Source organism: Brachionichthys hirsutus, chromosome 21, assembly GCF_040956055.1.
Source record: "Brachionichthys hirsutus isolate HB-005 chromosome 21, CSIRO-AGI_Bhir_v1, whole genome shotgun sequence".
In the NCBI taxonomy this organism is placed as follows: domain Eukaryota; kingdom Metazoa; phylum Chordata; class Actinopteri; order Lophiiformes; family Brachionichthyidae; genus Brachionichthys; species Brachionichthys hirsutus.
Window position 1 is genome coordinate 2,221,118 of NC_090917.1, and position 14,234 is coordinate 2,235,351.

Here is a 14,234-nt window from a genome sequence, read left to right on the forward strand (position 1 = left end):
TAAATAAAAATAATGTATTTATTTAAATCGCCCAATTTGAATAAAACACAGATTATAATTAATCAAGGAATCTGGCAATGTGTTGCATAATATAAAAAATGCAATTCTGAATACATCGATTTAAAAATAGGGGTAGTTGCCACCGTTTCACAGAAGGTGGCGCCTGAACATCGTTGTAATCCCGGTGGATAACGAGCAGCACACCGGAGTCCAGCTCCCGGTAAAGGAACTTTCAAACAGGCGCCCTCATCCAGGTCGAAGGTAATAATAAAATAAATTAAAATAAAAAGAGATGGAAGCTCAGAGACAGTCAGAAACAATCTCCGCTGGACTCTCAATATATTTTTTATTAATTCCTATCCCATTGAGAAAATAAATGTTGAGCCCCCGTTTTTCCTTTTATGGTAAGAGTGGGCATAAAAAAAAAAAACAACATGAAGCGAGTTTTACAACTTAGAGGTGGCCGCGTCACCGCTGAAGTATGTAAGAGGAACGGAGGCGCTGCGGTCTCCAACTATGCGCGTCTCGGCTCACGCACACCGGGCCAGCAGTTTGACCGACGCCTCACCGCAGGGCAGCGGGGCGGGGCTTGAGAGAGGCGGCTTCAATCCGATTGGTGCATTGCTCGCCTCCGGACCGCAGGATAGAAACTCCAGGAAAAACCGGTCGGAGATGGCGCACGGTGTAACGGGATGAGGACGCGTTCCGGTAAAGAGGTTATTTTGTGATTTATTTATGACACAAAAGCTTTTAAGAGGAAACCCGTTTGTCTTCGTTTACACTCTAATTCATATTTTTCTTGCTTGACTTTATGACTGAAAGTGTAGCTTGGACTTTTACGCACGAATGACGACGCGCAGCGACCTCACAGCTGTCCACTGAGGAGGAGGAGGAGGAGGAGGAGGGGGAAGAGGGGGAGGGGGGGGGAAGAGGAGGTCCGCCAATGTCCACCTTCTGTCTGAAAAAAGCTTGTTGAATTCAGTTTCCACTCCGGACGCGCCTCGGGAATACAAGCAGCGTCATGGCGGAGCACGAGAGCCTGGAATATGGAAAAGCCGACTTCGTGCTTTTGGATAATGTGTCTATGGAAGAATTTATGGCGAACCTGAAACTCAGGTAAGGACAGCCATTCACCTTTGGGGGGGGAAGTAACTGAGTGCGTAATGCGCACGAGGACGAGAGAAAGTGCCGGTTTACGTCCGTGCGCAGGCGTCGTTCACCGAGCGTCGTTTTTAGCCTCCTACAGGTGCGCTACCTGGAGCTCATTAAGAGCCATTTCAGTTCAGCCGAAACGGAGGCGCAAGGCTGCCCGACATGGCAACACGGGGGGGGGGTCGATAACTTTCAGTTCACTCAGTCCACCTGTGCGTCACGTGAAATCTCTGCGCTGGCAACTCCTGTCCAAACCGGTAATTCACTCTGAAAAATGCTGCAAGAGACTCCACCCAAACGGCGCGCGCACACGCGCACACGCACGCACCCACGCACACGCCGGTTTCTCACAGCTGAGTTGTCAGTGGCTCCGAGCCAAACATGACGTCGAGCTGTGCGTCCTGAATGGAGACGCGTTTGTGCGTTGACGGCGCGTTTTGTTTTCCCATTCACGATTAACGTGCGAACTTTTAATGACGTGTTCTGCTGGATCTGAGGACCTTTGCAGCAGGAGATGTTAAAAAGGCATCGGTGCCGCTTTCTGTAGATCTAAAACGTAATTAATTAGTTTTTAATCATGATAATAATAATAATAATGAGTTAAAGTCGTCTTTATAGTGGCCTGGTGGTTTGGAGGATGAAGCAAGATATATTAAAAATGATTAAAATGAGATTTATTGGTCTGTAAACAGCATTTTCCTTCTAATCCCGGTGCACTGTGGTCGTCGCTCTGCCAGTAATGACGGGCGCAATAAATATTTGGATATTTCTCTTCCGTTGTTTCGTTCTTGAACAAGGACAAATATAAAGTAATATATCTTACAGATATAAAGGTTGTGTATAATATACTCCGGCTGTTAGAGATGGCTTTAAAATGCAGAAAACAACTTCTGGCTTTGTTGTGTACAGTAGCTCTGGCAGCCGGTCAGCAAGACCTCAGATCAACCTGATCAAGGCCTCATATTCCCGTCGCTCCCCTATTCGTTCTCCCTCCAGCCAGACGGCTCGTCCCAGAAACGGCATGTGCAGACTGTTATTTGTGGAGGGTGTGCCCCGGCCGTGAATGCTTCCTTTCTGCTCCTTTTCCCGGCGTCTGGGGCGGGAGGAGGCCGCTTGAAGGAGGGCGTGAGGCATCAAATGATCTCCATTTGTCCTGTCGCCATTATCCAAAAACAAGGAGGCGTGGGCCGTGTCTGCACGTCTCCCCCGGGTGTGTTTTACACTGCATGTGGGAGGTGAGCCTCGCATGCATCGATGTCACTCGGCTGCTGGAAGGGCTTTTTGTGTGCTTCCATCAGTCTCGCTCATTGAAAGGCACCAAACGCTGAATCGCTCTTTGAGGACTTGTGAAAATCCCAAAATAGTTTTATTTGAAGTGAGTCGGAAGCTAAAACTTTGGAGTGCAGCTACATTTAGTAACACCCCCCCCCCCCCCCCCCCCCCCCCATCCCAGAATTTGGATCTCAATTAACTGGATTGCGCTACTGCACATGGGGATTTCTACTTGTGTCATTAAACATGTTGAGTCGGCAATCAAGTCTCCCAGTGGCTGCATATGAACCATGATTTGGACAAGATTGCTCGCTTCCCCTCGTGGGTGGGTGGTGGGGGAGGGGGGGGGGGGCATGCTTGTTTGATTTGACGTTCACTTTGTTTGACTTGAGGTTGAACTGTGTGACCCGTTTTCCCAGAGCGCCCGGCAGATGCCCCATCTCTTCGTAGAGATGTCTGGTAGGATAAAAGCTGAAACTAAATTCCAGGAGGGTCTTTTTGGGGGGGGGGGGGGGGGGGGTTAGCCTAAATTGTCCAGACAGTTGATAAGACTTCCCAGACTGAAACTGCACAGCCAACCTGCGTTCATGTCGAGGAATCTACTCGCGTATGTCATTAAAAGTGAGTCATGAGAGGGAACATACCGTCGCAGGCCAAACAGAAGTAGCAGTGGAATTATTACTTTAATGCTGCGTTCGTTTATTCCTTCCCTAAATTGATACTTGATTGATGCCCTTGGGGGACGCAGCAAGTCAAGCATCTGAAGGAGTTCCCCAACAAATCATAGGGATTAGGTGTCTGTCGCAAGAGCTCTGAGGAAGACTTGGATGAAGATGACCTGGAACAGTCCGCCTTTACCTTTTTTAAATTCAGACTGCAATAAAGGGCTTACTGGAAACAGTTTTGTCCCAAGTCTGGAGGCCAAAGTAACCAGGTGAACCCCCCCTCACCCAGAACAGTCTGAGAAGTCAAATGTTGTGTTACATTTGTGAAAGCTCCAGTTTGTTTGGCTTTAATTTGACCTTTAAGACCTTCAATTGGGAGTCAAAGAGAACTTTGGAACGGAAGTCTCCGATGGGAGTCAACGGGCCAACGAGGCGGGAGGGCGGGCATTTCCTTTGGTCTTTGCTCCTCACATTTCATTGTTTCCTGTAGCTCCTCTTCTGGGTTCGTGGAGCCGTCCAATGTGGGGAGGCAGGTTTTAACCCTCGGTTGCTTTTCTACGCACACTCCTAAGAGTTCTAGAACTCTCAGAACAAGTTAAGTTTATTCCCTCGATATCTGTCTTGTGTTTGACCAGGAAATTACTCTGCACCAGAAGAGGTGTGGTAAGAAAGGGACAACCCCGCTTTCTTTCTTTGTTTATCCCTGCGGGAGGAAGAAAGAGAGGGATCAAAGTACCCAGTGGCTCAGGTAGAATCAGGCGTGCCAATAAGAAAACCCAAAAGTCGAGGGTCAGACTTTGTACTCCTGTGAGAATAGTTGAACAAATAAGCCTCCAGACTTGATACTGGTGGTATTTTCCATGTCCCGATACATTTCTGCATCACTTGCGCCTCCAAAGCAAATAAATATTTTAGCCAAAGGTCATATTTGTTTCGTTTTTTTTATACAAGGAGCAGTAATAAAACCAAAGACCATGTGCAGAACGCATTATTTTGACCGACGTGTTCATACACTGATGCAAAGACGAAGATATGGGGCACTGGACCTTTGAGATGATCTAATCCCAACCACGCTATTCAGGTTTTTCCTCTTATTGGCGGTCAGAAGTAGCCTTGCATAGCTTGGTTAGCAAAATCTGCATTTTATCTTGGGTTCATTCATTCATGTTTCTGCCTGCAAGATTGTCCAGGCAGAGCTTCCCACAGAAATCACCCACACAAGACGCGGTGCAAAGTGTTGCACGTCATCCACGGTAATAACATTCGTTTTATTTTTGAGGGAACCTCTCATGATGTTCCTTTTGTGTTCGTGTCGTAGGTGTAAATGACGTCGCCCTCAGCGACGTGCTGTTTCCTTAAACGCCTGTTAGAGCTGTGCTCTGAGCCCTGGTGGGTGTGGATCGGCCCACTCGCTTTCACGGCCGGTGCCTCGCACCTCTCGGATGACACGATGAGCTGGATCGTTCCCTGCCACTACTCAACGCTCATTTTGGCCATTTGCGAGGCGGTCGTGGAGAGTATCTCAGCTCGGGTCAAGGATTTTGGTCGCTTTGCTAGAATAAACCTTTAAAATGGTATTTAGATTATTCTGACAGGAGCAGCCCCCCCCCCCCCGCCCTCCCCACCTCAAGTTAGGTTTAAATGCTTTTTAACATTGTATTATAAGCTCTTATAAATCAGCAATGTGCTGACTACAGCGTTCTGTGATTGGCTGCACATCACGAGTAATGGCTGAGCAAAGCTGTGGGTTGAAGGTAAGGCAGCAGATGTTTCCATGGTGACAGGAAACAAAACAAATTAATTAACTATTGTACCGGTAATTCATCTGTGGAGCCCTGAGGGAGGATCCTCGTGTTCCATCACAACTAACCAGCGAGCCTAAAGGACGAGCTCCACGTTGACCGTATGGTAAAGTGCTGCTCATGCATGAGTATTAACAATTTATAACAATGCAATATACGATCATTGAGTACATGTTGATCAGTAATACCATTATTATGATCCTCTTTGCATTTTCCCTCTTGCTGTCGACCCTCATAGTGTTTTTTGTCCATCTGTATATTTTTCGAGCTCTTCCTTGTCCTTCTTTGACCTTTTTTAGAAATCGCTGAGCCTTCCTGAAATAGCATTTTGAGTCATGTCTGGTTATTTTGGTTTTGTTCAGTTATTATTTTTCTCTCTGTTGACTCTCCAAACTTGTCCAGTCATCCCTTTTCACAGCGCAGCCCAATCAGATTTTTTTTTACATCATCTGCTGCAGCCCAGTGTGTTACAGCATTACATATAATGTGTGTGTGTGTGTGTGTGTGTGAGTGAAGGGTCGTGGTTGCCGGGCTGCGATCCCAGTCTGCAAATAAAGGAGGGTCAACCAGCTGATCTGCAGCCAGGCTGTTGACACATGGCTCCAATTTTCTCCGAGCACCCAGGCCTGCCAGCTATATGGGAACATCCTGTAGCACGAACGGGAGGAACGCTTTGTCCCCCCAGTGTGCTTTAAGTTACAACTTAAAAACGACTTTTTTTTCGAGTCCTGCAGAGGACACGACGGGTTCCGTAAAACAAGGTTCGATTGACTCAAGGGTTGGTCGAAGGTATCGCTTTTACTTCTGGGCTTTGTTTGGGGAATATATTTGTCAGAAAGCTCGTGAAACACGCAATTACTTTTTATTTTACGTTTAAGCACAGCAGTGCGCCCTGCATGAAAGTGTTACGTAACCGACTCCCCTCTCGCAGACTGGATGCTGTTTTAGTGGCAGAGAGACGACCTCCAGTGATTTTAGGAGAGGCTTGGATGTATTATGTGTTGATGGGGCCCGACCGTCTGCTGGTTCGCACTAATGCAGAGCCCAGACAGCTGAAGGAGCCATTAGTGATGAAGAGGTGAAGAAGAGCAACACTCCTTTGTTTTTATATATATGATTTCAAGTGTGTCCTAATAATTGAAATGGTATCATGAGATGATGGACCTCAGCTTGGCCCTGGAGGAGGAGGAGCTGCTGTCATAGAGATGATGAGTTGATCCCTTCTCACCACAAATAACGCACAATCAGAAGCCGCGTTTACACAGAAATCAGCAAAACTCCCTTCATCTAGAGCCGCGGGAGGAATCATCCAGTCGATGTTTGGGTTTGGGTGCACAGGCACAAAAGCTAGTCTTTCCCTAGCGGAGAGACCTCTGAAACTGGGCAAAAATCTGTGACGTTATATCCCTGAGCCATTAAAGCGTCTGAACATCCAGATGTTTGGCACATCGTCTTGAGCAGCGATTCAAACAATAACATTCATTTCCAGCCCTCTCGGTAATCGCTGCGGCTTTAAAAGTTTGCCTAAGCCCTCATCGGCTTTTCATTACGGTTAAATTCAGTTTTCCAGTTTTCCATTCGTCCGAACGAGAGCAGTGATGGTGATGAACTGTGATCTAGAAGTGGAACAGATGCAGATTATCTCCCTTAATAATTCCCACAATGCCCCTGAAGTTCAAAGGTGACGATGCCGGCTCAGCTCGAGCAATGAGAGAGCCCGACAAATTAATTCTGTTAGTCCTTCCTCCGAATCGTCTTTGTTAGCTCTTGTTGTTCATTATTCTAGTCGCGTTCAAATCTTTCTGGAACCTTTTCTTTGTGGGGAATAGCTGGGCGGGACCGCGGGTGAGAAAATGCCATAAATCTGCGGCGCTCCGGCTTCAGCTAACCGTAGAAAAGGCCCAACCCGAACGCCAGTGGAGACGGCGGTCGGGCCCTGCTTCGCTCTTCGGTTCCCATCTGGAGGGGCGGAGTGCTGATTCTGCAGTCGGCGTTTGAACGTCTCTACATGGGTGTCGTTTCAAAGGACGCAGGAACCATGTTACCTTTTTGCTTTTTTGTGGAATCTGACTCATCCTCCACGCATCTATAAATAGCATTTTGTCCAAGGTTGTCATGACCCGTGAGGTTCTGTAATCTCTGTGTGTTCAGCTAAATCCTCCTAAACGTGGGCGGAGAACAGCTGGACCTGTCGACGCGCTCCAGCGGGTTCGACGCTCCTCTCCCTTTAACCGCGTCCCTTCATCTGAACTCGTTCTGAAGCAGAGACTTTTTAAAGTCAGCGTTTGGGGCGAGTTAACCCCCCCCCCCGACACCCATGAATCACGACTCAGCATCTCCGGAGGCCGTTATGCCCGTGTGTCAGGTAGGCAGCTTGCAGTGTCGGCCCACGCTGGGGGGAGATGGGGGGGGCCTTACTCAGATAAAGGCCTCCGTTTGACTTTGGAAACAATGGAGCGGGCACTCGCCGGCCTCCTGACGGCGGGGAGGGCGGCACACAGCGGCTCTTTATGTTGGCACAGATGCTCAGCTTTGTGAGCGGGTTTATTCCACACGGTTTTCCTCACGCGCCGCTGAGATGGGAGACGGGTCACCTTCAACGTGTGGAATTGTCCTCTGTCCCACTCTGTCCCACTCTGTCCCACTCTGTCCCACGCTGTCCCACTCTGTCCCACGCTTGTCCCACTCTGTCCAGCACACACCGGAACTCAGTGGCGGTTTACGCACGTCCTGACGCACGGCGTGAGATCCGACGCGCATGGATGAGGTCATGCACGCCTCCTGTTTGTGGCGTTGCTGCGACTTCAGCTTTCTATTTAAAAACAAGTCTTCAAGGTTGCATTGAGTTTAGGTGGCAGTCGGATCAAAGCCGCGGTCGCCGTTCCTCCTCGTAGACCCGGCGGGACGGTTTTCCAACGATACGGTTTCGCTCTTGCAGCGGCCGAGAAGAAAGACGCCATTCTTCTGTCAGGAGGAGCCGGGATCCAAGACCGCTTTGGTGGAGAGGAAGGAAGTCAGGGTGGCGGCCTGGGAGAGAGGGAGAGGGAGAGAGAGAGAGAGAGAGAGACGGCAGAATATCTTAAAATAGTGTAGTAATAACAGCGTTTATCTTTAAAAAGCAAATCCTTAGTGACACAAGGACAAAGTGAACAAGTGGAGCCTGAAGTCGTCGGACATGAACGCCCAAACGCAGATTTGCTGCAGGGAAGGTACGAGCAATGGCCCCTGATGCCATGTTGGAATCTCGCCCTGAGGTACAACGCTGCTGCGTGAGCACAAATAGTTCGGACGGGGATAAACTGGATCCTTATTGACACATCTGTAGTGTTTCATATCAGGGCCTCCTTATTGACGGGGGGTGGGGGGTTGATTAACAGCCGCCTGTGAAACTGCTGCCCTTGAAGAGATGGAGACCAATCTCACGATTTACATCAGATGTTCTGTTTGAACATCTGATCTTAACCTATTGATAACGGCTAGTGATTAGTTTATTCGGAGCAGTCGAGTGTTGTCATCACAATGAACATTTGTAGACTGTTAATAACGCTACTTTTGAAGTTTGTCGGAATGTCAGTGACCATAATATCACATATAATGAAATTATTAAACTTCTGTACTATTAAAAAATGAAAAGCTCACAGTGAATTTTTATCCCCAAATGATGCAAAAGCATCCGAATTTAAATATTAGTATCTTCCTTCCATATCGGAGTTGATCACGTTCCTGACCTGCCGCCCGGTGCGTCTCCCCAGGTTCGAGAAGGGAAGGATCTACAGCTACATCGGAGAGGTGGTGGTTTCCGTCAACCCTTACCGTGCCATGAACATCTATGGCCGCGACGCCGTCGAGCAGTACAAGGGCCGCGAGCTGTACGAGAGGCCGCCCCACCTCTTCGCCGTTGCTGATGCTGCTTACAAAGCCATGAAGAGGAGGAACAAAGACACCTGCATCGTCATCTCAGGTGACGCGGGAAGCCCCCTCCCACCTTTTGAGTTGCACTGAATTTACAAAGATGCTTGTTGCATGTTTAGGATCATATTATTCCGAGCACATTTTCATCTCTCTGCCTCATACAGTATAATCTAATTAATAATAATAATAATAAACTTTTATTTCCTCATGTACTTGTACCAGAGGCGAAACATACTGTGTTGAGTTGGAAAATAATCTGAAACAAATACTCCTGGAAGCTCTGTGAGAAACGAGACGAGGACTAAGCGCCGCTCAGTGGTCGGAGGCAGAACTGCAGCATTTTACATTTGGTTTATATCTCTCCATTATGAAAAGATAAAGCTGCAGATTGGGTTTTAAGAATTCATGTGCTTCTTTGCTCTATTACTCTGAAGCAGAAAAGGCTGATCGGACAAATAGGCATTGCTTATTTGGTTCTGTTTTATTTCTTCTTCATGCGTGTTTAACTGCAGGGGAGAGTGGAGCAGGAAAGACGGAGGCCAGCAAGTACATCATGCAATACATTGCTGCTATCACCAATCCCAATCAGAGGGCGGAGGTTGAAAGGTGAGCTGCTGCTATTGACACTGTCGCACCTGGAAACGCTGCAGCATATGGGCGCAGGCTGGGCGTGGCAACTAGACGGCGTTATTATCAGATAGCGACGCTTATTTATAGATTTATTATCCTTCATTTTATTACAGACCTGCCATAGAGACGCCCGGATACACCTGAGAATTGAAAGTATGCCTAACCTCCACCATTAAACGCACAGGAAATGCTCGCCCAATATCTAATCAGAGTTTTTACCCATATGAACAGATCCCGAGTCTTTGTGGTACCCGATGCCACCATGGCAACGTTGTCCTTTATTTTCTACCAGAAACTGTGTTGCTGTTTGTTCACATTTTATTGTAGTTGGAGGTAAATCATTATCATAGCTAGTGAATGAATGTAGTCAAAGTCTCCCAGGCCATGCTGAGAAAAAGTTACCACTGATAGCCGAGTGGGTGTGGACCCCCACACGCAGGATGTGGGGGTTGCCGATGGTTGGAAATGTAAGCGAATAAGGGTGTTCCCGATGAGGGGGGTGTGGCCTCACCTAAACAAACAAACAATCCAAAGAAAGCAAAAGATAAGCTTTGATTTGAAGAAATAAGTCAGGTTATTTTTCATCTTGATAAAGATGAAAAGGAGGAGTGCGTTTGAATGTCAGTAAGAACAGGAAGTACATTTGAGGTCAAACGGCCCGCGACCCGATAAAATAAAACAGATTAATCTAATGAGTTTGACACGAGGACGACGCCCACGTGCACGAGGCGCTTCTTTCTTAACCTGGAATGTGATGCTCGCCTCCTTACAGGGTCAAAAACATGTTGCTTAAATCCAACTGCGTCCTGGAAGCCTTCGGGAATGCCAAGACCAACCGCAACGACAACTCCAGCCGCTTCGGCAAGTACATGGACATCAACTTCGACTTCAAGGGCGATCCCATCGGCGGCCACATCAGCAACTACCTGCTGGAAAAGGTAACGGCGAGCCGCAGGCAGCTGCTCGACGGCGAGGACGCCGGCGGCGTCGTTGATTATTAGGCCGAGTGCACACATCTCTGGAGAAGGATGCTCATTTGAATATTGCAGGGTTGAGTTCTGTTGCATTAACCCTTTGTTTTCTGTTGCTCCCCCCCCCCCCCCAGTCGAGAGTCATTTTCCAACAATCAGGAGAGAGGAGCTTTCACTCGTTCTACCAGGTGGGGGTTTGTTCCTGTTTGCATTCGCAGAGAGTACGCATCAGTTTGTTTGTTGTTGAATGTGAATCCACGCCGAGCATCCGAGTCTCTCTTTCAGCTGCTCAGAGGAGCTCCGGATTCGCTTCTGCGTTCGCTTTACATCCAGAAGGACCCGGGTGCCTACAACTACATCAAGGTCGGAGGTCAGATTAAGGTAATTTGTATACGCCGTGTGCTCCAGCATCGACATCACAGTCCAGCACCGCCTTGTAAATTTAATTACAGGGTTCACATCCTTTCAGCGCTTTGCTGTCCTCCTCCTCTGACATCTCTCTTCTCTCTCCCTCAGTCCTCCATTAACGACGGTGCCGATTTCAAAGCCGTGGCCGACGCCATGAAGGTGATCGGCTTCACTGGGGAGGAGGTTCAGACTGTTTACAAGATCCTCGCCACCATCCTGCATCTGTAGAACATTAAAGCCGGCCTCTTTAGAGGTTCCTGATTTCTAAAAGTGAAGAGCTACATAATTATAGTAATCCCAGTATGATTTAATGCAGACATGTGAAGGTACCAAGAATCCATTCCTACTTTATAGTTACATAATTCTTATTTTCCTTTCCTTTCCTTCCTTTCCCCAGACAGACGGAGGACAAATATATTTCACAGATTTTCAGTTTGGTTTAAAATGTACAAATATTAACTCTTTTCTAATGTAATAGTGTGATTATTACCAATATTAGTGTGTGTTGCTGCGTGACCCGGGGAAGGTGGCACGCTGGCGCCCTCTATCGGCCAGCCGCCACTGCTTTAACAGCTTTCTTTATAGGTATCAGGAAATTGCAGAAGAAGCTGTTGTGCAAATATTCTTTCTTTAAATTTATACAAACAAATAAATCTAGAGTACACAACTTGTGTAATTATGGAGTTGTGAGCTTGACCTAACGAGACAGTTCCTTTCAGTCAACATGCCACCATAATCTATGAGCGTACAGACATGGTTGAGCTGTTTCCTCTCCTCTCTCTGCTAGGGGAACCTGACTTTCGGGGTGGACGGCGACGTGACGCTGATAGAGAACTCTAAGCTGGTGTCCGTGATCCGGGAGCTGCTGTCCACCAAAGAGGAAAACGTGGAGAAAGCTCTGCTTTACCGCACCGTGGCCACGGGTCGGGACGTCATCGAGAAGCAGCACACGACTCAGGAGGCCGGCTACGGACGGGATGCCCTAGCCAAGGTGACTGATGGAGGAATTACACGTTGGTGGGGGGCGTCTGCTCAGAGGCACGGCAGGTTTAAGACCAGCACTGTGGGTCGTGTGGCTGAAGCTGGTTGGCTGATGGCGTGACCTTTTCACTCTCGGTAGACCCACCTGTTAATGTTGATTGTGCCCCCCCCCCCCCCCCCCCCCCCCCGGAGAGAGGCGCCTGCTCACCAGCTCGCCACACCAGTCGTTTGTTAATATTTCTGTCGTCCTCAGGCCATGTACGAGCGTCTGTTCTGCTGGATCGTGGGGCGGATTAATGACATCATCGAGGTGAAAAACTACGACGCCAGAGTCCACGGGAAGAACACGGTCATCGGGGTGCTGGACATCTACGGGTTTGAGATTTTCCAGAACAACAGGTGTGAATGAGACAGAAGAAGCACATCTGGGGGGGAACTCTTCGGTGTCCACGTTATCACATCTGGAGTTCATGAGAGTTAACACGATCTGTGCTGTGCTTTCCCGTAGCTTCGAACAGTTCTGCATCAACTACTGTAATGAAAAGCTGCAGCAGCTTTTCATCCAGCTGGTGCTGAAGCAGGAGCAGGAGGAGTACCAGCGAGAAGGGATCCCCTGGAAACACGTACGAGGACTTCTTTTTGGTCCTACCTTTGCTGTGGGAATCTGTATATTTTTGCTCTCTATTTAAAAGCAAGCCTCTCTGTCTTTTTGTAGATCGATTACTTCAACAACCAGATCATCGTGGATCTGGTGGAGCAGCAGCATAAGGGCATCTTCTCCGTGCTCGACGAAGCCTGCATGAACGTCGGCAAAGTGACGGATGAGGTTTTCCTCCAGGGTCTCATGGCAAACTGGCCAAACACGCCCACTACACCAGCCGCAAGGTGGGAAGCGCTCCGTGAATCTGATCACACTCGGGATGTTTGTGGTTGTATTATATTAACGACTGTTTCCTGCAGCACTCTGCTTCAGTGCTTCTTTTTCCTTGGCAATTTTTATCACGCATTTTCAGCAAGATGAAAACCGCTGAAAAAGCTGAGCAAGCATTAAAATAAACATCTAGGCCTGATGATGCTGTAGTAACCTGAGAACACCAGAGGGCAGATGACGCCACGCTGCCAGGAAACGTCAGTGATGGGAGATCCAACCGGGATCCTGTTGGTTCTGATAATCAGGAAGGACGACGGTCTGTCTCGTCTCATGGCTTGTAAAGGCTGACAAAGCAGAATCTAACTAGCTCTCTGCTCGGGATCAGACGTGTGTAGTCAGATGTCAGACGTGGTCAAAAATGCCGTTCGGGATCCTTCGCGGCCACTAGAGGGCGACAGCGTCAGCGAAACGCTTGCAGGACTGATCCGACACTCGGTGATGTCACTGCCAGCCAATGGGAAGCGTGCGGAGCTGCGTTAGTTAGAATGGAGGAGGAAGCTGCGAGATGCAGGCGGACGTATTTACAAATTCATGAGGGGCAGCAAGTGGATAAACGGAGGAGAGAGAGAGGGAGAGATGCAGAGAAAATGAATGTTGGGAAGTCTTAGGCGGAAGCTGTACATTTTCTGAAACGCACCGATTTTCTGGAACAAGTGTGAAATGTTTTGGGGGCTTTAAGTTGATCTCTAGGGGGCATTTTGGCCAGAAGAGATGGTGTGTATTACCATTTAGATCACATGTGTCAAACCTGTCCAGTGGAGGGCCGAGACACTCCAGGTTTTCTTTCCAACCATCTCTCCAGCAGCTGATCTCACTAATGAGTTCCTTCTCTCAAATCAGAGGTGTTGATAATTACAATCACCTGCTTTATTGGCCGGCTGGAAGGAAAACCCGGAGTGTCTCGGCCCTCCACCGGACGGGTTTGACACCCCTGATTTAGATTAAAGAAGACGAGACTGTTGTCCTGAAATGTATTAATTTGGTATTCATAAACACTTTATGCTGTAAATGTGCTTGTTTCCTGATGTTTGTGCACATAATTCTCCTACATTAAGCTCATTACAGAAAGAAAAAAGATAAATTGTGTCCCTGCACATCAGTGTGATCCGAAATAGGCGTCCTCACCCACAGCGGTGATGCAAATGAGGCATTTCGCAAGTTGTGAGTATTTAAAGGCTGCGAGGGAACAAAGTGTACTCGAGCTCTGCAGGAGTTTGAACACCGACCGTTGCTCTCCAGCGTCATAAGTCACATCTCTTAAAGCCTGTCTGAAAATGTGAAGGTGGGGAGGGAAAGAAATGAAGTGAGAGAAAGAGAGAGGGAAGGGTGGGATAGGAGGAGAGGCTGGGAATCAAAGGTGGAAGGGAGTTGGATGTGCGTCAAGAGAGGAAAAAAAGGGAGGTGCTCTGTTGATTCGCTCCCGGGGGGGGTGGGGGGGGCACAAGGTCATCAAAGCTTACTGAATCAGCTCGGCGTGGAGGCGGTTCGACGGGTGTTAGCTGTGCTCATA

General features: G+C 48.2%; 1 protein-coding gene across 1 annotated transcript in view; it reads left to right on the forward strand.

Annotated features, from left to right (window-relative positions):
- Positions 1–1,021: 1,021 nt before the first annotated feature.
- Positions 1,022–14,234, forward strand: part of myo1d (myosin 1D) — a 28,291-nt gene continuing 15,078 nt past the window's right edge. Inside the window, exons 1-10 of the mRNA XM_068754837.1 lie at positions 1,022–1,116; positions 8,644–8,852; positions 9,316–9,409; positions 10,206–10,371; positions 10,690–10,785; positions 10,921–10,995; positions 11,600–11,803; positions 12,047–12,192; positions 12,302–12,416; positions 12,509–12,640. Coding sequence (XP_068610938.1) covers positions 1,022–1,116; positions 8,644–8,852; positions 9,316–9,409; positions 10,206–10,371; positions 10,690–10,785; positions 10,921–10,995; positions 11,600–11,803; positions 12,047–12,192; positions 12,302–12,416; positions 12,509–12,640 — 1,332 coding nt within the window. The remainder of the gene's footprint in view (positions 1,117–8,643; positions 8,853–9,315; positions 9,410–10,205; positions 10,372–10,689; positions 10,786–10,920; positions 10,996–11,599; positions 11,804–12,046; positions 12,193–12,301; positions 12,417–12,508; positions 12,641–14,234) is intronic.